At 44.8% G+C, this 27,965-nt stretch overlaps 1 protein-coding gene across 8 annotated transcripts in view; it reads right to left on the reverse strand.

The window, feature by feature from the left end:
• The window catches only part of diaph2 (diaphanous-related formin 2), a 749,871-nt gene that overhangs the window by 319,221 nt on the left and 402,685 nt on the right, over positions 1 to 27,965 (reverse strand). For all 8 annotated transcript variants that reach the window (XM_052512438.1, XM_052512437.1, XM_052512441.1 and 5 more), the window contains one exon: positions 23,482 to 23,576. In XM_052512438.1, coding sequence (XP_052368398.1) covers positions 23,482 to 23,576 — 95 coding nt within the window. The remainder of the gene's footprint in view (positions 1 to 23,481; positions 23,577 to 27,965) is intronic.

Raw genomic sequence — 27,965 nt, forward strand, 5'->3', positions numbered from 1 at the left:
CCCACAGGTCATGCCCCCATCTCCCCCATCGCTTAGCCCCACAGATCATGCCCCCATCTCCCCACTCGCTGTTAGCCCCACCAGTCATGCCCACATCTCCCCCACAGGCCATGTCCCCATCTCCTCCTGTCTCCCTCACAGGTTATGCCTCCATTTTCCCCCCAGTCTCCCCATAGGTCATGACCCTCTTCCCCACAAGTCATGCCCCGTCACCCCCTCAGGTCACCCCCCATGGTGTTGGCCCCACAGGTCATGCCCCCATCTCCCCCATCGCTGTTAGCCCCGCAGATCATGCCCCCATCTCCCCCATCGCTGTTAGCCTCACAGGTCATGTCCACATCTTCCCCACAGATCATGCCCCCATCTCCCCCATCGCTGTTAGCCACACAGGTCATGCCCCCATCTCCCCCATCGCTGTTAGCCCCAAAGGTCATGTCCCCATCTCCCCCATTGCTGTTAGCCCCACAGATCATGCCCCCATCTCCCCTCGCTGTTAGCCCCACAGGTCATGCCCCCATCTCCCCCATCGCTGTTAGCCCCACAGATCATGCCCCCATCTCCCCCATCGCTGTTAGCCCCACAGATCATGTCCCCATCTCCCCCCTCGCTGTTAGCCCCACCAGTCATGCCCACATCTCCCCCACAGGCCATGTCCCCATCTCCTCCTGTCTCCCTCACAGGTTATGCCTCCATTTCCCCCCCAGTCTCCCCCATAGGTCATGCCACTCTCCCCGAGTCATGCCCCCCCGCCATGGTGTTGGCCCCACAGGTCATGTCCCCTCTCGCTGTTAGCCCCACAGGTCATTCCCCCATCTCCCCGTAGGTTAGTCCCAAAGGTCATACCCCCATGTCCCCCCTAGCTGTTAGCCCCAAAGGTCATACCCCCATGTCCCCCCTAGCTGTTAGCCCCAAAGGTCATACCCCCATGTCCCCCCTAGCTGTTAGCCCCAAAGGTCATACCCCCATGTCCCCCCTTGCTGTTAGCCCCACAGGCAATACCCCCATGTCCACCCTAGCTGTTAGCCCCACGGGCAATACCCCCATGTCCCCCCTTGCTGTTAGCCCCACAGGTCACATCCCCCCTAGCTGTTAGCCCCAAAGGTCATACTCCCATGTCTCTCCTCACTGTTAGCCACACAGGTCACATCCCCCTCGCTGTTAGCCCCACAGGTCATGCCCCCATCTCCCCCACAGGTTATGCCCCCATCTCTCAACCCCGTCTCCCCCACAGCTCATGCCCCGTCACCCCCTCAGATCAACCCCCCCCATGCTGTTAGGCCCACAGGTCATGCCCATGGATCTGGCTCCCTCAAAGCGACCAATCTGTCCTAGTTAGTCATTATAAAGGTGACAGACAGTAGAACCTTGTTAAAGTGTACATAATCGATGTCTGAAGTTCACAAGAAGGTGAGGCTTTCACATAGGTAACATCTCCACTTCTCCAGAGAGGATTGAAATGAAACACATATTACCTGTGTCACTACAATTATTTCACTTTGATAGATCTTAACACAGTATTGAAGGTTGATATGACCATTACTTAATCAAATAAACTCAATTGAAGAAAGCTATTATTCCGGACTGAAATGATACGAGTTTGTCTGGAGAATAATGTGCCATCTGAATATGTTTCTCCCAGATTCATTTGCCATCTGTCACTGAGATACAGAAAGTTTAGCTCCAAGAAGAAAACACTAAGTTCTGATTCATACAGCTTTATGTGTGTCTGAATGGGTTTACTGCATACACTCTAGCTAATGTAGCTGTCCATTATACAATGCAGCACTGACCCACGACGGTGTATGCACCAATGTGTGTGTGTGTGTGTCTGTGGTGCGTGTGTGCCCTTGCCCAAGTGCCCGTGTTTTCCAGAGCAACATTTCAACTAGAACACAAAGGGACACGAAGCACTGTACCTGAGCCGTGGTCACAGACTTGGTTACAGTCCTGGTCACAGCCCTGGTTACTGTCCTGGTCACAGCACTGGTTACTGTCCTGGTCACAGCACTGGTTACAGTCCTGGTCACAGACTTGGTTACAGTCCTGGTCACAGCCCTGGTTACTGTCCTGGTCACAGCACTGGTTCCAGTCCTGGTCACAGACTTGGTTACAGTCCTGGTCACAGCCCTGGTTACTGTCCTGGTCACATCACTGGTTCCAGTCCTGGTCACAGCCTTGGTTACAGTCCTGGTCACAGCCCTGATTGTTGAAGCAGCCCAGCCTCCCCACCACTTTAACCTTCTCCATCATCCCTGTTGAAGCAGCCCAGCCTCCCCACCACTTTAACCTTCTCCATCATCCCTGTTGAAGCAGCCCAGCCTCCCCACCACTTTAACCTTCTCCATCATCCCTGTTGAAGCAGCCCAGCCTCCCCACCACTAACTTTCTCCATCATCCCTGTTGAAGCAGCCCAGCCTCCCCACCACTTTAACCTTCTCCATCATCCCTGTTGAAGTAGCCCAGCCTCCCCACCACTTTAACCTTCTCCATCATCCCTGTTAAAGCAGCCCAGCCTCCCCACCACTTTAACCTTCTCCATCATCCCTGTTGAAGCAGCCCAGCCTCCCCACCACTTTAACCTTCTCCATCATCCCTGTTAAAGCAGCCCAGCCTCCCCACCACTTTAACCTTCTCCGTCATCCCTGTTAAAGCAGCCCAGCCTCCCCACCACTTCAACCTTCCATCCAGTCCCTGTGTGTTTTGTTTTCCTCCAAGCCTCCTTGATCAGCATAATGTATTTCGCATTTCATTGTTGAATTAGCATTTGATGCAGGAAAAGGGGGATATGGTACTGCGTGCCAAAATAAGGCTTCAATTAAGCTCGAGGGGGGAACCGGCTTTTTACAGCTTTTCCTGCTTAAGCGGTAATCCAATGGGCCCGATGCATGGCCATACTTATCGTCCTGTCCCACATTTTCACTTTACACCATGCAAATGATGGCCAAGCCGGGGAACAATACGGAAGGCTTGCTCCAGTCACCTGTTGTTGTTAGTCCTGCAGGAACAAAGGCTGGCACGGCTGCATCTGCGGAGGCCCTGCAGCTCTGCCGCCAAGGAGCAAGGCAAGTCCAGGTAATGAGGGGCCCATGCATATGGATGAGAGCCATGTTTAGAAATGGCAGGCAGGCGATGGCTGCTGGGTGATTGACAAACAAGATACATAATAATAACAAGCAAGGGCCAAAACAAAAGCCCCGGCTTGGGCAGAGCCAATCAAAAATCACCAGGCCCCAGCTGGAACAGTTGTTGCTGTGGAGGGAGAGGTGAGACGCAGATTGGTTGTGGGATGGGAGAAGTTCCAGTATGTGTGTGTGTGTGTTGCAAAACAACATGGATAAGGTACATTACATCAATTTAGAGGACATATCTAACTGTCAAATTGAAACAGTATAAACAGAGAAAACTGCAACCATCTGTTCAATGCTAGTACACAACCATTCTATTCTAGCACACGACCATTCTATTCTAGTACACCACCATTCTATTCTAGTACTCAACCATTAGATTCTAGTACACAACCATTCTATTCTAGTACACAACCATTCTAGTCTACTACACAACCATTCTATTCTACTACACAACCATTATATTCTAGTACACAACCATTATATTCTAGTACACAACCATTATATTCTAGTACACAACCATTCTATTCTAGTATACAACCATTATATTCTACGACAAAACCACAAAACCATTGTATTCTACAACAAAACCATTCTATTCTAGTACACAACCATTCTATTCTAGTACACAACCATTATCTTCTACTACAAAACCACAAAACCATTCAATTGTAGTGTAACATCCTTATATTCCACTACACAACAATTATATTTTGCTACACAACCATTCTGTTCTGCTACACAACCATTCTGTTCTGCTACACAACCATTCTTTTTTCCATGCATTAGCACACTCTGCCAACCCGGATGTTCTAGCTGTGTCTGAATACTGGCTTAGGAAGACCACCAAAAATTCTGAAATAGATAGAACTGCCAAAGGGGGCGGTGTTGCAATCTACTGCAAAGATAGCCAGCAGAGTTCTGTCCTTACTATCCAGGTCTGTACCCAAACAATTTGAACTTCTACTTTTAAAAATCCACCTCTCTAAAAACAAGTCTCTCACCATTGCCGCCTGCTATAAACCACCCTCTGCCCTCAGCTGTGCTCTGGACACCATATGTGAACTGATTGCCCCCCATCTATCTTCAGAGCTCGTGCTGCTAGGCGACCTAAACTGGAACATGCTTAACACCCCAGCCATCCTACAATCTAAGCTTGATGCCCTCAATTTCACACAAATTATCAATGAACCTACCAGGTACCACCCCAAAGCTGTAAACATGGGCACCCTCATAGATATCATCCTAACCAACTTGCCCTCTAAATACACCTCTGCTGTCTTCAACCAAGATCTCAGCGATCACTGCCTCATCATTGCCTGCATCCGTAATGGGTCAGCGGTCAAACGACCTCCACTCATCACTGTCAAACGCTCCCTGAAACACTTCAGCGAGCAGGCCTTTCTAATCGACCTGGACGGGGTATCCTGGAAGGATATTGATCTCATCCCGTCAGTAGAGGATGCCTGGGTATTTTTTTTTAAATGCCTTCCTAACCATCTTAAATAAGTATGCCCCATTCAAGAAATTTAGAACCAGGAACAGATATAGCCCTTGGTTCTCCCCAGACCTGACTGCCCTTAACCAACACAAAAACATCCTATGGCGTTCTGCATTAGCATCGAACAGCCCCTGTGATATGCAGCTGTTCAGGGAAGCTACAAACCATTATACACAGGCAGTTAGAAAAGCCAAGGCTAGCTATTTCAAGGAGAAATTTGCTTCCTGCAACACAAACTCAAAAAAGTTCTGGGACACTGTAAAGTCCATGGAGAATAAGAACACCTCCTCCCAGTTGCCCACTGCACTGAAGTTAGGAAACACTGTCACCACTGATAAATCAACCATAACTGAGAATTTCAATAAGCATTTTTCTACGGCTGGCCATGCTTTCCACCTGGCTACTCCTACCCCGGTCAACAGCACTGCACCCCCCACAGCAACTCGCCCAAACCTTCCCCATTTCTCCTTCTCCCAAATCCAGTCAGCTGATGTTCTGAAAGAGCTGCAAAATCAGCCGGGCTAGACAATCTGGACCCTTTATTTCTAAAATAATCTGCCGAAATTGTTGCCACCACTATTACTAGACTGTTCAACCTCTCGTGTCGTCTAAGATTCCCAAAGATTGGAAAGCGGCTGCGGTCATCCCCCCCCTCTTCAAAGGGGGGGACACACTCTTGACCCAAACTGCTACAGACCTATATCTATCCTACCCTGCCTTTCTAAGGTCTTCGAAAGCCAAGTCAACAAACAGATTACTGACCATTTCGAATCTCACCATACCTTCTCTGCTATGCAATCTGGTTTCAGAGCTGGTCATGGGTGCACCTCAGCCACGCTCAAGGTCATAAACAATATCTTAACCGCCATCGATAAGAAACATTACTGTACAGCCATATTCATTGATCTGGCCAAGGCTTTCGACTCTGTCAATCACCACATCCTCATCGGCAGACTCGACATCCTTGGTTTCTCAAATGATTGCCTCGCCTGGTTCACCAACTACTTCTCAGATAGAGTTCAGTGTGTCAAATCGGAGGGTCTGCTGTCCGGACCTCTGGCAGTCTCTATGGGGGTGCCACAGGGTTCAATTCTTGGACCGACTCTCTTCTCTGTATACATCAATTCTGTCGCTTTTGCTGCTGGTGAGTCTCTGATCCACCTCTACGCAGACGACACCATTCTGTATACTTCTGGCCCTTCTTTGGACACTGTGTTAACAACCCTCCAGGCAAGCTTCAATGCCATACAACTCTCCTTCCGTGGCCTCCAATTCCTCTTAAATACAAGTAAAACTAAATGCATGCTCTTCAACCGATCGCTGCCTGCACCTGCCCGCCTGTCCAACATCACTACTCTGGACGGCTCTGACTTAGAATACGTGGACAACTACAAATACCTTGGTGTCTGGTTAGACTGTAAACTCTCCTTCCAGACCCACATCAAACATCTCCAATCCAAAGTTAAATCTAGAACTGGCTTCCTATTTCACAACAAAGCATCCTTCACTCATGCTGCCAAACATACCCTTGTAAAACTGACCATCCTACCTATCCTCGACTTCGGCAATGTCATTTACAAAATAGCCTCCAATACCCTACTCAACAAATTGGATGCAGTCTATCACAGTGCCATCCGTTTTGTCACTAAAGCCCCATATACTACCCACCATTGCGACCTGTACGCTCTCGTTGGCTGGCCCTCGCTTCATACTTGTCGCCAAATCTTGGTTGGGGCGGCAGGGTAGCCTAGTGGTTAGAGCGTTGGACTAGTAACCGGAAAGTTGCGAGTTCAAACCCCTGAGCTGACAAGGTACAAATCTGTCGTTCTGCCCCTGAACAGGCAGTTAACCCACTGTTCCCAGGCCGTCATTGAAAATAATAATGTGTTCTTAACTGACTTGCCTGGTTAAATAAATGTAATAAATAAATATACATTTTTTTTAAAAACACTGGCTCCATGTCATCAACAAGACCCTGCTAGGTAAAGTCCCCCCTTATCTCAGCTCGCTGGTCACCATAGCATCTCCCACCTGTAGCACACGCTCCAGCAGGTATATCTCTCTAGTCACCACAAAAATCAATTATTTCTTTGGCCGCCTCTCCTTCCAGTTCTCTGCTACCAATGACTGGAACAAACTACAAACATCTCTGAAACTGGAAACACTTATCTCCCTCACTAGCTTTAAGCACCAACTGTCAGAGCAGCTCACAGATTACTGCACCTGTACATAGCCCACCTATCATTTAGCCCAAACAACTACCTCTTTCCCTACTGTATTTATTTTATTTATTTATTTATTTTGCTCCTTTGCACCCCATTATTTTTATTTCTACTTTGCACATTCTTCCACTGCAAATCTACCATTCCAGTGTTTTACTTGCTATATTGTATTTACTTTGCCACCATGGCCTTTTTTTGCCTTTAACTCCCTTATCTCACCTCATTCGTATATAGACTTGTTTATACTGTATTATTGACTGTAAGTTTGTTTTCCTCCATGTGTAACTCTGTGTCGAACTGCTTTGCTTTATCTTGGCCAGGTCGCAATTGTAAATGAGAACTTGTTCTCAACTTCCCTACCTGGTTAAATAAAGGTGAAATAAAAAAACATTCTGTTCTGCTACACAACCATTCTGTTCTGCTACACAACCATTCTGTTCTGCTATACAACCATTCTGTTCTGCTACACAACCATTCTGTTCTGCTACACAACCATTCAATTCTACTACACAATCATGTTCTACGACACAGCCATTCTATTCTCCTACACAACCATTATATTCTACTACACAACCCCACTATCTACAACACAATCAATCTGTTCTACTGCACAACCATGAAATTTTACTACACAGCCATTATTTTTGACTGCACAACCATGAAATTCTACTACACAACCATTATAGTATACTACACAACCATTACATTCTACTACAGAACCATTCTATTCTACCACACAACCATTCCGTTCTACCACACAACCATTCTGTTCTACCACACAACCATTCTGTTCTACCACACAACCATTCTATTCTACCACACAACCATTCTATTCTACCACACAACCATTCTATTCTACCACACAACCATTCTATTCTACCACACAACCATTCTATTCTACCACACAACCATTATTTTCTACTACACAACCATGCTTTTCTACTACACAACCATTATATTCTACCACACAACCATTATATTCTATTACACAAACATTATATTCTACCACACAACCATTATGTTAACTACACACCCATTATTTTCTACTACACAACCATGCTATTCTACTACACAACCATGCTATTCTACTACACAACCATGCTATTCTACTCTTTAACCGTTGTGTTCTACTACACAACCATGTTATTCTACTACACAACCATGATATTCTACTCTTTAACCGTTGTGTTCTACTACAGAACCATGCTATTCTACTCTTTAACCGTTGTGTTCTACTACACAACCATGCTATTCTACTACACAACCATGCTATTCTACTACACAACTATGCTATTCTACTCTTTAACCGTTGTATTCTACTACACAACCATGCTATTCTACTCTTTAACCGTTATGTTCTACTACACAACTATGCTATTCTACCACACAACCATTATTTTCTACTACACAACCATTATATTCTACCACACAACCATTATGTTATACTACACACCCATTATTTTCTACTACACAACCATGCTATTCTACTACACAACCATGCTATTCTACTACACAACCATGCTATTCTACTACACAACCATGCTATTCTACTCTTTAACCGTTGTGTTCTACTACACAACCATGCTATTCTACTACACAACTATGCTATTCTACTCTTTAAACGTTATGTTCTACTACACAACCATGCTATTCTATTACACAACCATTATATTCTACTACACAACCCCACTATCTACTACACAACTATTATGTTCTACTACACAACCATTATGTTCTACTACACAACCATTCTATTCTACCACACAACCATTCTGTTCTACCACACAAACATTATGTTCCACCACACAAACATTCTATTCTACCACACAACCATTATGTTCTACTACACAACCATGCTATTATACTACACAACCATTCTATTCTACTACACAACCATTATATTCTACTCTTTAACCATTATGTTCTACTACACAACCATTACGTTCTACTACACAACCATTATGTTCTACTACACAACCATTATGTTCTACTACACAGCCATTATGTTCTACTACACAGCCATAATATTCTACTACACAACCATTATTTTCAACTGCACAACCATTCTGTTCTACTACACAACCATTATTTTCAACTGCACAACCATTCTGCTCTACTACACAACCATTCTATTCTACCACACAACCATTCTGTTCTACCACACAAACATTATGTTCTACCACACAAACATTATGTTCTACTACACAACCATTACATTCTACTACACAACCATTACGTTCTACCACACAACCATTACATTCTACCACACAACCAGTATGTTCTACCACGCAACCAGTATGTTCTACCACACAACCATTATGTTCTACCACACAACCATTATGTTCTACTACACAACCATTATGTTCTACTACACAACCATTATGTTCTACTACACCTATGAAGAAAGCCACCAAATGAAATAGTTGAAATATTTGTGAGAATCTTCAGCTGTAGATGCTAAGAACTCATATCAAAGTGAAAAGTTAAGCTTTCACCCTTGAGCGGTGTGTGTGTGTGTGTGTGTGTGTGTGTGTGTGTGTGTGTGTGTGTGTGTGTGTGTGTGTGTGTGTGTGTGTGTGTGTGTGTGTGTGTGTGTGTAATATGATGCAAGTGTGTACACAGGCATACATGCATGTTTTCAATACAGGTCGTCACTATGTAAATTCCTCCTGTATAAAATGGAGAGCAACTCTTCAATAATATTGACCAAATGAAATGGTTAAATGAGACTGTAAAGAGTAAGAACACATTCCTTTGAAATCTAAATTCCAGCGGGGAACATTACACTAGAACATTTCCTCTCCTAGGTGGAGCCTGTCGATAGAGTCGGACACTAAAGAAAAGCTGGCTTTATGTTTGACTGGGGGGACATATAGTACTGTTGTAACGGCTTTCTTCCGTCGAAGGAGAGTCGGACCAAAATGCAGCGTGGTTAGTTCGATACATCTTTTATAAAGAAAAAAAACACGAACGATACAAAAACAACAAACGGAAACGTGAAAACCTATACAGCCTATCTGGTGACAACTAACACAGAGACAGGAACAATCACCCACGAAACACTCAAAGAATATGGCTGCCTAAATATGGTTCCCAATCAGAGACAACGATAATCACCTGACTCTGATTGAGAACCGCCTCAGGCAACCATAGACTATGCAAGACACCCCACAAAAACCCCATGACAAAAACGCACCACAATAACCCATGTCACACCCTGGCCTGACCAAATAAATGAAGACAAACATACATTACTTCGACAAGGGCGTGACAACTGTCAGTGCAAACTGATGGCGAACATTGGTGACTCCAAAAGAAGAGGGAAAAACATCACAATTCAGAACCAGACAGAAAATCTGCCCACACACAAGAGGTTTGTAGTGGAGTACTGATGCAGTAACACACACACAAAGAGCATGATTTATTATTTATTTATTTATTTTTCAACGGCCACATCTTGCCATAATTGACATGAATACACTTAATCTACAAAGTGTTTCTCCTGCAGCATGTAATAAGGCATGCAGTAAACCTGCTCTCAGTTTGTAATTGTGACTAATAGTGGCCGTGGGCCTTACTGCCTTGTGAGAGACATTCACTTAAACATGTCATTTTAATTACCATAGAAAAATGTCACAACATGCAGTTTGTAAAATGTATTTAATGTGTTTCTGGAAGCCGTAGAGGATAGATCTAACGTCGAGCAAACAACAAAACAGCAGAAAGCATATCGCTTTAACAAGAAGATATGCATCACTTACACTTTGTCTTTCAAAAAACTCTCTCACTTCCTTGTATTCCCTTAAACGAGCAATTTGCTAAATCTATTTTAATGATATGTACCCAATGATTGTGCAAAGAATATAACTTGTAATTCACTCATGGACTTAGTTCAACTGTCGTACCACATCAAAAGCAAAAATATACTGTAAGCATGTTTTACTCCAATGTTTGTAAACAAAGTAAATGTAAACAGACACTATGTAGCCTAAAACATTGTTAAAACTATAATTTTGACATCAAGGATGGTCAGTCTTTGCATCCATAGCTCTGTCTTTGAATTTGAGAGTGGTTACATTTCTCCAGCCCCATTCCTCAGTTTTTACCAGAACAGGGGTGGGGAGTACACTTGTTATTGTTTCAATTGCTGATTGTCACTTTAATGAAATGTTCTAGAGTCCAAAACATCGACAGATGCACAGTGTGAGAGATATAACATCCTAAAGGACTATAGGACAAAGGTAAGGCCAGGCAAACAAGTCTTGCCTTACAGACCACCACAAGACTCCTAGCAGACAAACACAGTAATAGATAGTGTAAAGGAAATGAAAAGAGCCAGTGGGCTGAACACACCACTACCTGCAGGGATGTGTCTTGAATGGCAGCCTTTTCCATCTACTATAGTGCATTACGTTTGACCAGGACCCATAGGGACTAGTGTGTCATTGGGGTGCAGTCTAGGACTAGAGCTGGGGAAGTAAAGGGTCAGAGACAGGAAATGAGTTGTAGTGTGAGTTTCTTGACTACTCTGTCAACACTCAGATTGACTAAACGGAGGTGTCACGTCAGTTTTAACGACTGGTACGTTCAGTACCCTTGGATTTAACTCAGGGCCTTGATAACAGTGTGTGTGTGCGTGCGTGCGTGCGTGCGTGCGTGCGTGCGTGCGACAGCTGTATTTAACAGCTTTGCATAACATGATCACAGTATCTAAGCATCCCTTTTAGACAAATCCTCCAATGTTAATCAAAACATGGTAGGATATGTGACACAAAGCTAAGTACAAAATAAACACAGTATGTTTCAATATGCTAACTATTCCATGGTTATTACTGGAGAGCTACATGGGTACACAATATCTCCCACTGTTAAAGTCAAGGTCTGCTATTTACCATGACTTCGTTCAAATGATGTGCCCATAGTTAACCGTTAAGCCTTAAACACAATAAAAATACCCTTGGTATTTCCCTTAATATCCAAAAGTAATTTTCTTCTCTTAATACGTACTCTCGAAATGTAGCGCATTTTCACACAACATGTATTAATTACAACTAAATAAGCCGAGCAGAGCCGTGTAGTCATTAGCCTTTCCTTTTGAACAGGAGATGGGGTAATATTAAATACATCGGCCAACCTAAAACATTAAGGAACCACTCTGATATTCTGCAAAAAAAATCCCTCCCCGGGCAGCATCAACCATTGAGCCTGAGCTTTACCACACACACACGTGCGCTAGCACATGCACACAAACACAAAACACAGTCCCGCTCGCACAAACACAAACACACACACCAAAAGTGAGTAAATATTTAGCATTTTTATCTGGCCCCAGTCTGAGTGAGTGACAGCTAAGGCCTTGGTGGAAGAGATAACAGATCACCAGGAGTTCTAGCAGCCAAGTCCTCAGAAGTTTCTTAAGCTGGGCTCAAAAGAGCCACTGACAGTTCACTTTTCATGTTGAATGTGGAGTCAGTGAGAGAGCCTTAGCGCCACACAGTTGTCACAGTACATCAAAACATCCACGGGATTGACTAAAAATGATGCAAATGTGTCGATGATAGACGCCCAACCTTCCCCATTGACACCAAAGTCTTCCCTGAGAAATCTAGAAAGTTCTATGTTTCCCTCCCTCTGTCCTCTGACTAAGGCTCCATGAAGATCTCATCAAGCCAATCTAATAGTTGAGTCATTTTCTATTAGCTATTACGGCTAGAGTCCGACCAATACGTTTTTTTAGGTCCGATAAGATTTCAATTTTTTGCAGGACAAAATTGACCAAAACTTCTGCCGATATACTGTTTCACGCCGGGACAATCAAAAAGTATACATTTTTCACACTGAATTCTCATAAATTGCCATCCAAATGAGCAATTGTCCAATAAATAAGCTTGATTTTAATCCTTGTGAAATTGATGACACGTCAAGAAAATGGTAGCAAGTGTTCAGATAAGCATACAATTCCCTTTTATCATTCTCTTGCTTGAATATCGGTTATGATCCGACACCGATATCGCGGTAAAAGGCCATTATCAGCCGATAATATCAGTGAACCGATATATCGGTTGGGCTCTATTTATGCCCTTGGTTGTGGATAAGCAGCTTGAAAATACCTCATGATTGCCACAGAAAAATAATCACAACAGCCCAAAGGGTTCATAGATCTGGCATTGTGTATTCATGGTCTTCTATTTTGTTGTTGCTGCTATTCCAATTTCTTTGTGTGTATGCATTAGCTTTGATGCACTCAGGTCAGTGCTACAGTATGACAAGCATTGATGTGACATGACTAATTTGGAAATGAAGGCCAATTAAACATCACAGACTCCCCCTCTCTGCCTGAAGGACTATACCTAGTGGAGCCGGGGCCGTGGGTTAGCGTTCATATGATGTAGGGAGGGAAACTGATTAAGACCTCAAAGAATACTACAAGCGCTGCGGGGTATTACAGGACTTCATGTATGTGAGATCTCTAAGAGGTTCCTAACAGTCATCCATGGAACCATTGTGTGCCCAGTCGGAAGAACATGAGGGTTTACAAACGTGATGTTTTAAATTAGACAAGGTTGACTTACTTGTAAACTCCCTAAAATAACCTAAAAACCTATTAAAGCCTGTCAATTATATTATCTAAGGAGACCTTGAAATGTCTTCCAAATCTTGGAAAACTAGATCCTCTAACAAATCCCTTCAAATGGCCAGCATAAAAAAGCAGCTGTAGCTGTGTCTTTTTGTCTAGCTGTGTGGTGCTGCATTCACAGTTCTAGGTCTGTGTTGTAGCTAGCAGTGTATTATCTCAGTAAGTAACCCAGCATGGAAAGGAGCTTTCACAGCTCTATGATTCTACCCACTGTGTTGTAGCTAGCAGTGTATTATCTCAGTAAGTAACCCAGCATGGAAAGGAGCTTTCACAGCTCTATGATTCTACCCACTGTGTTGTAGCTAGCAGTGTATTATCTCAGTAAGTAACCCAGCATGGAAAGGAGCTTTCACAGCTCTATGATTCTACCCACTGTGTTGTAGCTAGCAGTGTATTATCTCAGTAAGTAACCCAGCATGGAAAGGAGCTTTCACAGCTCTATGATTCTACCCACTGTGTTGTAGCTAGCAGTGTATTATCTCAGTAAGTAACCCAGCATGGAAAGGAGCTTTCACAGCTCTAGGTTTCTACCCACTGTGTTGTAGCTAGCAGTGTATTATCTCAGTAAGTAACCCAGCATGGAAAGGAGCTTTCACAGCTCTATGATTCTACCCACTCTGTTGTAGCTAGCAGTGTATTATCTCAGTAAGTAACCCAGCATGGAAAGGAGCTTTCACAGCTCTATGATTCTACCCACTGTGTTGTAGCTAGCAGTGTATTATCTCAGTAAGTAACCCAGCATGGAAAGGAGCTTTCACAGCTCTATGATTCTACCCACTGTGTTGTAGCTAGCAGTGTATTATCTCAGTAAGTAACCCGGCATGGAAAGGAGCTTTCACAGCTCTAGGTTTCTACCCACTGTGTTGTAGCTAGCAGTGTATTATCTCAGTAAGTAACCCAGCATGGAAAGGAGCTTTCACAGCTCTATGATTCTACCCACTGTGTTGTAGCTAGCAGTGTATTATTTCAGTAAGTAACCCAGCATGGAAAGGAGCTTTCACAGCTCTATGATTCTACCCACTGTGTTGTAGCTAGCAGTGTATTATCTCAGTAAGTAACCCAGCATGGAAAGGAGCTTTCACAGCTCTAGGTTTCTACCCACTGTGTTGTAGCTAGCAGTGTATTATCTCAGTAAGTAACCCAGCATGGAAAGGAGCTTTCACAGCTCTATGATTCTACCCACTCTGTTGTAGCTAGCAGTGTATTATCTCAGTAAGTAACCCAGCATGTAAGTAACCCAGCATGGAAAGGAGCTTTCACAGCTCTATGTTTCTACCCACTGTGTTGTAGCTAGCAGTGTATTATCTCAGTAAGTAACCCAGCATGGAAAGGAGCTTTCACAGCTCTATGATTCTACCCACTGTGTTGTAGCTAGCAGTGTATTATCTCAGTAAGTAACCCGGCATGGAAAGGAGCTTTCACAGCTCTAGGTTTCTACCCACTGTGTTGTAGCTAGCAGTGTATTATCTCAGTAAGTAACCCAGCATGGAAAGGAGCTTTCACAGCTCTATGATTCTACCCACTGTGTTGTAGCTAGCAGTGTATTATCTCAGTAAGAAACCCAGCATGGAAAGGAGCTTTCACAGCTCTACGATTCTACCCACTGTGTTGTAGCTAGCAGTGTATTATCTCAGTAAGTAACCCAGCATGGAAAGGAGCTTTCACAGCTCTATGATTCTACCCACTGTGTTGTAGCTAGCAGTGTATTATCTCAGTAAGTAACCAGTAAGTAACCCGGCATGGAAAGGAGCTTTCACAGCTCTAGGTTTCTACCCACTGTGTTGTAGCTAGCAGTGTATTATCTCAGTAAGTAACCCAGCATGGAAAGGAGCTTTCACAGCTCTATGATTCTACCCACTGTGTTGTAGCTAGCAGTGTATTATCTCAGTAAGTAACCCAGCATGGAAAGGAGCTTTCACAGCTCTATGATTCTACCCACTGTGTTGTAGCTAGCAGTGTATTATCTCAGTAAGTAACCCAGCATGGAAAGGAGCTTTCACAGCTCTAGGTTTCTACCCACTGTGTTGTAGCTAGCAGTGTATTATCTCAGTAAGTAACCCAGCATGGAAAGGAGCTTTCACAGCTCTATGATTCTACCCACTGTGTTGTAGCTAGCAGTGTATTATCTCAGTAAGAAACCCAGCATGGAAAGGAGCTTTCACAGCTCTACGATTCTACCCACTGTGTTGTAGCTAGCAGTCTATTATCTCAGTAAGTAACCCAGCATGGAAAGGAGCTTTCACAGCTCTATGATTCTACCCACTGTGTTGTAGCTAGCAGTGTATTATCTCAGTAAGTAACCCAGCATGGAAAGGAGCTTTCACAGCTCGATGATTCTACCCACTGTGTTGTAGCTAGCAGTGTATTATCTCAGTAAGTAACCCAGCCTGAAAGGGGCTAATTAATGATCTGTGGATTGTTTAGCCTTCTTGTGCTCAGTTGGCACCAACCGCACAAGGGCACTAAACCCAATATCACCAGTATGCCAATTAATAGGGATGCATAATATATCGGTGAACATATCGGAATCGGACGATATTAGCCAAAAATGCCAACATTGGACGTGTAGACCTATATAACACAGATAGATGAGAACATATTTGGATATAATTTAGGTACATGACATACTGACACCACGTAAAATAAAACCTTGCCCACAATGTCTGCTGTGTTGATCGAGCAGTCAACAAGTCGAGCAGTCATTTGAAAGAGTAAGAACATTTCAGCGAGACAACTCAAAGGCGAAATCCATTAACCCCAAGATAAGATAAGAATTCATTGCCCTTGACAATCAACCGTTCTCTGTTGTGGGTGATGTTGGCTTTCGTTGACTGGTCGAGCACGGATACACTTTTTTATGTTGTTGATGTTGTCCTACTGAAGTTACACAGTAATAGCGTCACTGCTGTTAGCTTCATGACTGACATTTGGACCAGCGATATCAGCTCCATGAACATGCTTAGTCCAACAGCACAGTGGGCCATTGAGGATTTCGTACTGAGGAAAGTCGTATTGCATGCTCATGAATATTCTGGTTGTCATACCGCTGCTGCCATTTCAATGGCATTTTTGAACACGTTTGAAACTTGGAAACATGAACACACTAGCTAGCTCCATTCGAACAACTGCGAAATAAGCTCATCAACTGCGCCTGCAGTAGACGTGATGTGCTTTATGTGCGTATGTAACATTTCTGGGATATTTTTTTTCAGCTCATGAAACATGGGACAAACACTTAACATGTTGCATTTATATTTTGTTCAGTGGAGTATTTGTATTCTAATTCCTAATTCTAACGCCACTGATTATGTCACATAAGAGTGGAGTGTGCATGCCCATTCTGACTTTGCCAATGCTAAGCTAACCAGTTAGCTAGTAGTTAGTGTGTGAGGGTCTATGGAGTGAAGATGGCCCCTTTTCCCAACCAGGTGGATGTTTTTACTTGCCCACATTGGCGAATGAAACGGTTGCCCTTGACTACAGTTTGCCCCAGCAACTGCCCACACAGACTGTAAAGAAGCGATTTGGTGGCATTCTCTCTTTACAGTGTCGCCACCATGCTCAATGCTATATACAAGGACCGCTACTTCGATGCAGACAAATGTTACATTAAAGGCTGGACAAGATGGAAACGGACACAGTGAGTGTGCACCAAGGATGAGAGGCCATGGAGAGGCATGAAACTTCCCTGCTTGACATGTATGATGCAATCCTGGTTGAGAATGAAATGACTTAACAAATGAACAACGAAACAGCACAGAAAGTAAGTGAAATAAATAGGTTTTGATTATGTTTTACTGGTAATGGGGACTGTGGGAGCAAATATAACACATAGACAAATGCATAAGATATATAGAATAGCTGAACACTAAAAACAGACTACATGAAGGGAAGGTGACATAGCTGCCAGGATAGCTGGACATACCAAGGCCAGAGGGATATACAAAGGAGGGGGTCAGTCAAATGACTAACTGATGACCAATAGACATAGTTCGCCCATTTTATAGGACGTAGAGATGCAGAAGGAATGACAGAGAAGACACATAGTCTGTTGCTCTGAGATAAAGACACACATACATAGTATCATATTGAGCGAAGTGCAGAGCCAAAGCATAGGGCTGTAAAATAGAGGAATGTATAGTATTTTTAGTATAGCTGGACACGCTAGAAACTGAGGAGACACATATTCTGTTGATCCTAGATAATACACAAACAAAATAATGCATTTAGCTCAGTGCAGGAACAAAGCAAGAGTCTTGTCATCATTATAATCTGATGGAAAGCAGGTATGGGCGTCATTCAGCTGAACAAGCAGGATGCACGGATTGGAATGTAACTTTATTTGCATGTAGGATGGGCTCATATGCAATATGTGGATAAATACTGGAGCCAGGGCTCTGGAAAAGGTGGGTGTTCCGCGGACCACTCCGGCTTGCTATACTTTTGTATTAAAGCCTGATTGATTTCACAAGTTCTGGTATGTGTTGTATTTGATCCGATTTTCCACCACAGGACATATGTAAATGCCAACAAAACACATTTTTGGTCAGTGTGTGTAACCTTTATTTAACTAGGCAAGTCAGATAAGAACAAATTCTTATTTACAATGACGGCCTACCCCGGCCAAACCCGGACGACACTGGGCCAATTGTGTGCTGCACTATGGAACTCCTAATCACGGCCGGATGTGATACAGCCTGGATTTGAACCAGGGACTGTAGTGACGCCTCTTGCACAGAGATGCAGTGCTGTAGACAGCTGTGTCCATGTGTGTGTTAACTATGGAGCTGTACTAGAATGCTTAAAAGGCTGCAAAAATGTTAAATATTGGTTATCGTTTTTTTTGCAAGGAAAATATCGGTATTGGACAAAAATGTCATATCGGTGCATCACTACCAGTTAAGCCTACTGTGTGTCAGTGTAGCAGTTGGAGCCCATCTCCCAGTCCACGAAACCCCTGATCCCACTGGTGCGGTGATTTACATCAGAGGGAATCATGCACCTGAACCAGGCTGAACAGAGCACCAGTGTTTTAAATCGTGGCTGAACTGTTATTATTTGGGCTGAATAAAGAGTGAGGCAGGGAGTGCGAGTTGAGGGCCTCAGGTTGTGGCCTTGTCACGGTGCAGACAATGGGAGTCGATGCTGAACCTGCCAGTCTTCCCTGTCCGGGGGTGGTGGGGGTTGCTGAAAGGCACTTGAGGGGGGCATAGAGGCCAAACACAATGGAACCAGACCCCCTCCTCCCCCCAACTGGGATTGCATGAGCCTGCCCAGACAATGCACTTCCACATGTCTCTTTCACAGCCTCCTCTGTTCATGGTTCACAACAGCACTGAATGGCTTTGTCAGCCCGCCGGTCTATTGAAGGAGACCTTTGTCAGCCCGCCGGCCTTTTCAAGGAGACCTTTGCCTCGGTTTTGCTGTAACGCGTTCCCACTTTTTACTGGGCAAACTTTTATAACAAATAAATGAACTGTTTTGCCACCTTTTGATCTAATCGTTACGGTGGGACTTTTGTGCCGACACGCAGGGGTATTCTGACGTCATTCTGGGTACGTGCCGATGAAGAAATGGTGCTGACATCCATAACTGAACTTTCTGCAACCTTGAATAAAGCCAAAATCAGAAGAAGATCATAGACTAGCAGCTGACTGAAAAGGGACATTATTCACAGAGGGAATATGTACTGGGGGGAAGGGAATCTGTACTGAGGGTCAAGGGAATCTGTACTGGGGAGAAGGGAATCTACTGAAGGGACTGAGGGGGAAGGGAATCTGTACTGAGGGGAAGGGAATCTGTACTGAGGGGGAAGGGAACTGAGGGGAATCTACTGAAGGGACTGAGGGGAAGGGAATCTGTACTGAGGGGGAAGGGAATCTGTATCTGTACTGGGGGAAGGGAATCTGTACTGAGGGGGAAGGGAATCTGTACTGAGGGGGAAGGGAATCTGTACTGAGGGGGAAGGGGGAATCTGTACTGAGGGGAAGGGAATCTGTACTGAGGGGGAAGGGAATCTGTACTGAGGGGAAGGGAATCTGTACTGAGGGAAGGGAATCTGTACTGAGGGGGAAGGGATCTGTACTGGGGGAAGGGAATCTGTACTGAGGGGGAAGGGAATCTGTACTGAGGGGGAAGGGAATCTGTACTGAGGGGAAGGGAATCTGTACTGAGGGGAAGGGAATCTGTACTGAGGGGAAGGGAATCTGTACTGAGGGGAAGGGAATCTGTACTGGGGAAAAGGGAATATGTACTGAGGGGAAGGGAATCTGTACTGGGGAGAAGGGAATCTGTACTGAGGGGAAGGGAATCTGTACTGAGGGGGAAGGGAATCTGTACTGAGGGGAAGGGAATCTGTACTGAGGGGAAGGGAATCTGTACTGAGGGGAAGGGAATCTGTACTGGGGAGAAGGGAATCTGTACTGAGGGGAAGGGAATCTGTACTGGGGAGAAGGGAATCTGTACTGAGGGGAAGGGAATCTGTACTGGGGAGAAGGGAATCTGTACTGAGGGGAAGGGAATCTGTACTGAGGGGGAAGGGAATCTGTACTGAGGGGGAAGGGAATCTGTACTGAGGGGGAAGGGAATCTGTACTGAGGGGGAAGGGAATCTGTACTGAGGGGGAAGGGAATCTGTACTGAGGGGGAAGGGAATCTGTACTGAGGGGGAAGGGAATCTGTACTGAGGGGGAAGGGAATCTGTACTGAGGGGGAAGGGAATCTGTACTGAGGGGGAAGGGAATCTGTACTGAATCTGTACTGAGGGGAAGGGAATCTGTACGGGGGGGAAGGGAATCTGTACTGGGGGGAAGGGAATCTGTACTGAGGGGAAGGGAATCTGTACTGGGGGGGAATCTGTACTGAGGGGAAGGGAATCTGTACTGGGGGGAAGGGAATCTGTACTGAGGGGGAAGGGAATCTGTACTGGGGAAGGGAGGGAAGGGAATCTGTACTGAGGGGGGAATCTGTACTGAGGGGAAGGGAATCTGTACTGAGGGGGAAGGGAATCTGTACTGAGGGGGAAGGGAATCTGTACTGAGGGGGAAGGGAATCTGTACTGAGGGGGAAGGGAATCTGTACTGAGGGGGAAGGGAATCTGTACTGAGGGGAAGGGAATCTGTACTGAGGGGAAGGGAATCTGTACTGAGGGGAAGGGAATCTGTACTGAGTGAGGACATAGGTAAAGCTAATAAGATGGAAGAGGCAGATTCCTATGGATGGATGTGCTGGATGAATGGTGGTGAGGGACCTGTACATCATAAGCCGGGGGCGCTGATGGCTACTAATGCAAAGTAAGGAGAGCCAATTAACTTCGATATGTATTCCACACGGACTGGTTGACACATCGTACAGATGGATATGTCAAGGCAACGTTTCGCTGAAAAATCATTGCATTAGACATGACGATATGGGGCCGGGAAGATTATGTGATTGAATAAGGTCTTATATACATTAAGAGCCCTCCTTCACTCCCTCCTATTTATTTACCTATCCATCTTTTTTTATTCCATTCATCCACATCCAACATTCCTCCTTGAAAGAGCTGTAGCAGAGGTGCCCTTTCAAACTGAAGTGGATTTTCAATAAATAGTCTGCCTAATGGGAATGGCTCCCTGGGATCCCTAGTTCATATTGAGCAGGGACAGTATCGGTGTCACCGTGAGAGGACTACAGAGGCCCTTGATCTACGTATACAATTTTCTTGATTTCTCTGTTGCGGTCAATTTGGTGAAGGGGGTGACGGTGAGGCCACTCACGCCCATCTCTTGCTCTCGTCTCCTGGGGGCCGACTCCTCCTTGACCGCAGTTTGAAGGAGGGCCAGATCAGGCTCTTCTCACACTTCTCACCCTTTGACCTTTGCTTGAGGCGAATCGAGAGGCAGAATGAAATTGTCCTCTCACACCCATCCTTCTCCACAGATAACCACTCTCTGTACCTAACACATCTCTCAAAGCCTCCCTCCTTCCGTCTATATGACATCACCATCACGCTCACTACCTCATAGCAGCATCCACATTATCATCCTAGCCTGGCTGTGTGTGTGTGTGCAGCCATGTGTGTGTGTAAATGGTGATTGGCGTGCGGCAGAGAGCAGTCAGCATAATGTGATTAATCAGTGGGATGAGTTGAGATGGGAGACCACACTAAGGGCCGTGTCATCCCAGCGGGAGTCTTTCTCTTCCCCCTCTGAATCAACCTGCATCCATATCTCCCCCGGCGCCTATCCTCTCAGACCTCACCACTTACCAACAACCCTCTTCACACCAAGCCACCACTCCATTCCCCAAGTCCGCCCAGCGACACAACCAATAAGGGATATTACCGCTTCCCATCGCGGTACTTAGGACTGCATGAGGCACCGAGTGTTCAAGTGAGGGGACATTAAGGGGTGTCCGTTTCCCCCGGGCCATGTGTGTGTGTGTGGAACAGGGATGGGGAACGACGATGGGATTGTATATGTCCGCTGTTCTGTTGACAGATTCATCTCTCCTCAACAGAAAGGCTGAATGTGGAAAAAGGTCACCGTGTTACAGATTCCCTGTTCCTCGGCAAAGTGGCGGTGGGGCTTGGAGCAAAGAAGAAGCAAAGAAGAAGAAGAAGTGCTGTATGTCTTCACTACCTATCTGCAAGGTTATTTATCTATTTTGCTGAGTGAGAAAGGGCGACAGACTACTTGTGTTCCAGTCAAGACAGAGAGACAGCTCACCGCACAGGGGAGACAAGACCGATACTCACTAGTGATCAATCTCACAGAGACTTTGACTGCCAAGCTTACATAGAAATGTGCTCCTTTTTAATTCACTCATCCCCCTTCTATACGCCTCCTACTTCACATTAGACAGAAAGACACAAAAGGCAAATGGGCTGCAGGACAAGAGCGATAAAAGATTGGGCAGGCGATGTCAATGCAGATTGGGCCTTTTGTGCCAAGCCGATGCATCTCTACCTCAAACCAGACGCCCCACTTGCAATTATTGCGTTCTCCCAGACAAGGAACACAGAAGCAAAGTCTAAATAGGGTGCCTCTAGCTAGATCATCAATCATGGGTGGGGGAAAGGAGGGTGGAGTTGGAGAGAGTTTTGCCAAGACATGTCCTATACCATTCATTATGAATGGGAAGGTCCCTATGGTCTGGGAGAATGGGGTGGGGCTGACTGCTATTACAATGTGCCTGTCCTCCTATAGCTCCTCCCAACAGCCTCCTCTGAAACACACATATGGCCACATGCACACACACACACACACACACACACACACGATAGTGCTGAGCAATTAGTGCTTTTTAAATAATCAAATTTTTCGATTTAGGTTTGGATAATTTTTTTTTTTTTTTTTTTTTTACATTAATGCACTATGCTTTATGTGGGTTGACTGCTGTAACAACACAGATTAAAACACTTAATACATGTCCCATGATGACAGTGACTGACATTACTGCTTATCATAATTTATTCACATTACTTTATTTTAATAAAAAATGTGTTTTATTTAATTCCAAGCCATCATCTGATCTCTATAGAGCTGTTGCTTATGCTGTCTGACAAAATCCCTATTTTAGAAGTTATTCAAAGTAAATAAGGCATACTTTAATGACTGATAAACAGAAAATATCAATCACTTGCATCGTGTATTTTCAGGCTCACGTAGCAACTTTTTCAATCCCTCTCGATCGCGCGTTCTCTCTTCTCTCAGTTTATGTTTCTGCTCCGCACAGACCGGACAAGTTTAAGCGGGTGTGGAATGGATGATGGTCATTGTAGTTATTGACCATGTTTTCTGCACTAAACTATATAGTTGGAAACGATAACTCTGTACTACATTGCACAGTTCAGGCTTGATCTCATTTATCTCAACAGAAACTGCACACCAAGCTCACAGAATTTTAATAAACTAAATGGAATTAAAATAGTTGAACTGTCGTCAGTCAATATAACAATTTCACTCAGCACACACACAAATACACACACAGGGGTCAGACGGAAGGTTGGACTCACCTGGATCAGTGATTCGGTCAGCCTCCCCTCGTCCACCTCCAGCACAATGTCCCGGATCTCTTCATAAGGCAGCCGGAATGAGCCCAGGAAAATTGCTGTTGTGATAGAAATGGGAAGAGGGGAGTCATTTTCCTCCCTTTTTTTTTATTAGAACGGCAGGTTCAAAAGAGAGCTTTCACCTTTCACGAGCCCAGATCAAACCTGACACTGGGAAAAGTAATACACTTTCAGCCCTTCAATGGGATTGTTTGTGTCCGTCTGACAAAAACATCCACATTTCCCAGTGACAATAGAAGCCAGTTGAAATAAACCAATTTTGGGCACCGATTACCAGATAATGACTTGATATGGCAATCCCCTAACCTTTGGTTAAATTGCAGATTCAACATAACACAAGGACAGAAACTCAAATAAGTAATGCCCTTGTAAATTGTGGGTGAGGGGTGGTCAAGAACCTCGCTAGCCCCGCTACATCTTAGCAAGGTTCCCAGCGAGAACAGCAGCTCTGAGAGTTACATGGAATGCGAGGAGACTGCTGAATCCTAGGCAGGCATTCTCAGCAGGAGCCCCAGTCTCCAGGGTGGGCCTGGAGGAGGCCCTCAGGGGGAATTTGGACCTGATGGCTGGTAGGCTGGTACGCTGGGAGTCACCAGTGGAGGTCTGGTAATGAGTGTCTTCACAGCTGCTATAGAATGCCCACTCCATGCCAGTCCACTTCCTCTGTGTGTTCACATCAGATTCAAAAAAAGTTAATGTCCTCAACAAGCAATTAATTTAGCAGGTTCTCAAATTACATTTTGTATTTTCAACTGTGGGAAGTTGAACAACTTGCATGGGAGTATTTTATTTTTTTTCGATGGTGTTACATTTTAATTGGTGTAAGAGAAAGTTTCAGCTCATCTGTTGCATCATCAGCTATCTGACTTGAAAAATTTCTAAATGGCAGATGCATATACTAATTTATTTCCAGTTCCAGTCTCACAGAGACATTTTATTTCATAATATATCTATCAACCACCACAAAAACCTTGAAGGGCTCTGAACAACGCTGAATACATTATATAAAGCTTGGCAAAGAGATCAGATTTGTATGAAGATTGGAGGGAGTGAAAATAAAGAACCATTGAAAAAACAATAGTGAAGTCTGATCATTCTTCTTCTCTTTTGGCGTCTATAACGTTAAAGCACAGACTCAATAGAGGGAAATTAACTTGGCTCATGTCAAAACGGGTGGTAGAATTCCTTGTGGACAACCGTTGAAAATAACATAAAAAAATATGTCAGTTGTTCCATGTGTATTTAATGCTGATAGATCACTATGCACAGTATGGGTGAGGGGTGACTCCATTTCCAGCATGCCTGACCCCACTCCCCGTCCAGCGCTCATCACACCTCAATCCATGTTTGTATCCCAAATGGTACACAATTCTCCCTATTATCTAGGTAGTTCACTACTTTTGAGTCCTATGGGCCTTGGTCAAAGGTAGTGCACTATATAGGCAATATCAGCACACATGGAACGACTTCGAGTAAGAACCCCCACTCCCATCTATTGTTACAGCTGGACTGTTCCCCACTGCTCCACACCCATCCCCAGGTTACATTTAGAAATAAATAGGATTTTTTTTACAGCACAAATCTTGAAAATGTCATTGAGGACTGAGGAGACCATTATGTTATGACAGGGAGGGTGTTGAGAAACCTGGAGGTACATGGGGGTGGTTAGTGTTAGTCTGGGAGGATGATGAGAAACCTGGAGGTAGATGGGGGTGGTTAGTGTTAGTCTGGGAGGATGATGAGAAACCTGGAGGTAGATGGAGGTGGTTAGTGTTAGTCTGGGAGTATGATGAGAAACCTGGAGGTAGAAGTGTTAGTCTGGGAGGATGTGAGAAACCTGGAGGTAGATGGAGGTGGTTAGTGTTAGTCTGGGAGGATGATGAGAAACCTGGAGGTAGATGGCGGTGGTTAGTGTTAGTCTGGGAGGATGATGAGAAACCTGGAGGTAGATGGAGGTGGTTAGTGTTAGTCTGGGAGGATGATGAGAAACCTGGAGGTAGATGGAGGTGGTTAGTGTTAGTCTGGGAGGATGATGAGAAACCTGGAGGTAGATGGCGGTGGTTAGTGTTAGTCTGGGAGGATGATGAGAAACCTGGAGGTAGATGGAGGTGGTTAGTGTTAGTCTGGGAGGATGATGAGAAACCTGGAGGTAGATGGAGGTGGTTAGTGTTAGTCTGGGAGGATGATGAGAAACCTGGAGGTAGATGGAGGTGGTTAGTGTTAGTCTGGGAGGATGATGAGAAACCTGGAGGTAGATGGAGGTGGTTAGTGTTAGTCTGGGAGGATGATGAGAAACCTGGAGGTAGATGGAGGTGGTTAGTGTTAGTCTGGGAGGATGATGAGAAACCTGGAGGTAGATGGAGGTGGTTAGTGTTAGTCTGGGAGGATGATGAGAAACCTGGAGGTAGATGGAGGTGGTTAGTGTTAGTCTGGGAGGATGATGAGAAACCTGGAGGTAGATGGCGGTGGTTAGTGTTAGTCTGGGAGGATGATGAGAAACCTGGAGGTAGATGGGGGTGGTTAGTGTTAGTCTGGGAGGATGATGAGAAACCTGGAGGTAGATGGCGGTGGTTAGTGTTAGTCTGGGAGGATGATGAGAAACCTGGAGGTAGATGGCGGTGGTTAGTGTTAGTCTGGGAGGATGGTGAGAAACCTGGAGGTAGATGGAGGTGGTTAGTGTTAGTCTGGGAGGATGATGAGAAACCTGGAGGTAGATGGAGGTGGTTAGTGTTAGTCTGGGAGGATGATGAGAAACCTGGAGGTAGATGGAGGTGGTTAGTGTTAGTCTGGGAGGATGATGAGAAACCTGGAGGTAGATGGAGGTGGTTAGTGTTAGTCTGGGAGGATGATGAGAAACCTGTAGGTAGATGGAGGTGGTTAGTGTTAGTCTGGGAGGATGATGAGAAACCTGGAGGTAGATGGAGGTGGTTAGTGTTAGTCTGGGAGGATGATGAGAAACCTGGAGGTAGATGGAGGTGGTTAGTGTTAGTCTGGGAGGATGATGAGAAACCTGGAGGTAGATGGAGGTGGTTAGTGTTAGTCTGGGAGGATGATGAGAAACCTGGAGGTAGATGGAGGTGGTTAGTGTTAGTCTGGGAGGATGATGAGAAACCTGGAGGTAGATGGAGGTGGTTAGTGTTAGTCAGAGACTTCTCACAGGACTTAATGGGCTTGAGTATAATTTCCCATCACAGTCATCATTTCCCAACTTCCATTCAATACATCAGTGTCCAGTCAATGTCCAGCTAGCAAAGAGGCATCACACCACCACTATTAGTTGAGCACATGAAGCAGAGGCATATTCCTGAGGGGATGAGTAGGCATGTTAGTGTGTAAGTATGCAGGTGAGTCAGTCAGCCACTCTAGAGTAGTCATGGTTTCCATTCCACTGTCACACACACACCTTACACCCACTCCAGCAAGGCTCCCCGCCCCAACACCAACCGTCTATTATTTCCCCGATGTAATCATCAATATGTCAATCACAAGAGAACAGTGAAGCAATACTTGATACCGCACTGTCAACACGACTGGAATCAGAGTCAGAGAGTGGATGGAGATGGAGGGGGCGGTGTAGTTGCTATTTGTTGCTATTTCTGGGATTTTATCTCACCCTGTTTTGACATATGAGTTTAGCCCCTACTTGTGCCACCACCCCCTCAACAGCAGCCTGGAGATTTAAAGTATATTCCCTCCATGTTAACATACTTTGTTTTCAGATCCAGTAGAACCACAAACAGGGATAAGACAAGGGAAGAGGTGGCGTTTATGTGACCTGCTATTTTAGCATTGAAAGCATGAATATTGCCTGGGGAGGGACTGGGAGCTGTCAATGTGACAGAGGGTTCTCCTTGGTAAGGCATAAGCCATCCATCGATAACTGATAACCGGCAAAATTCTAGCTATGCTACTATGAGAAAGAAGAACTGGAATCCAAACTGAATATTGCTCCAATGAACTGATAAGTTAGTTAGGTCAAACAATAGAAAAACAAAGAGATATTCTGTTTGAATTCCAGGCAAGCCTTCTTCGTCATCGGATGCAGGAAGAAGTCTAGCAGGTCAGAGGTCAGAGGTGGAGAGAGAAACAGTGATGGTGTTGCTCACAGCATATGGTCCACACCTGCTGCAAGGGATAATCACAAAACAAACGCCCGGCGTTGTCTCTTGATCTTGTTCTGTGTTGATTTTACAAATGGTATCAGAGGGGGCTGGGACTTCATCCATCTGTAGCAGTGATGACCCCCAGCACATTGCCAAGAAAGCACTTACCCACAGCTCAGGTAAAACAATATTCCTGTTTGTGGGGTATGCAAATAGCCCTAAGAACATTAGTCATCATAAGTGCCAAACAAAACAGCTTGACCGTCCTACAGTACAACAGCCCCATGTGCTAGATGAGTTATATGACACATATTCTGAATGTAA

The sequence above is a fragment of the Oncorhynchus keta genome, chromosome 4 (assembly GCF_023373465.1).
Source record: "Oncorhynchus keta strain PuntledgeMale-10-30-2019 chromosome 4, Oket_V2, whole genome shotgun sequence".
Taxonomy (NCBI): Eukaryota; Metazoa; Chordata; class Actinopteri; order Salmoniformes; family Salmonidae; genus Oncorhynchus; species Oncorhynchus keta.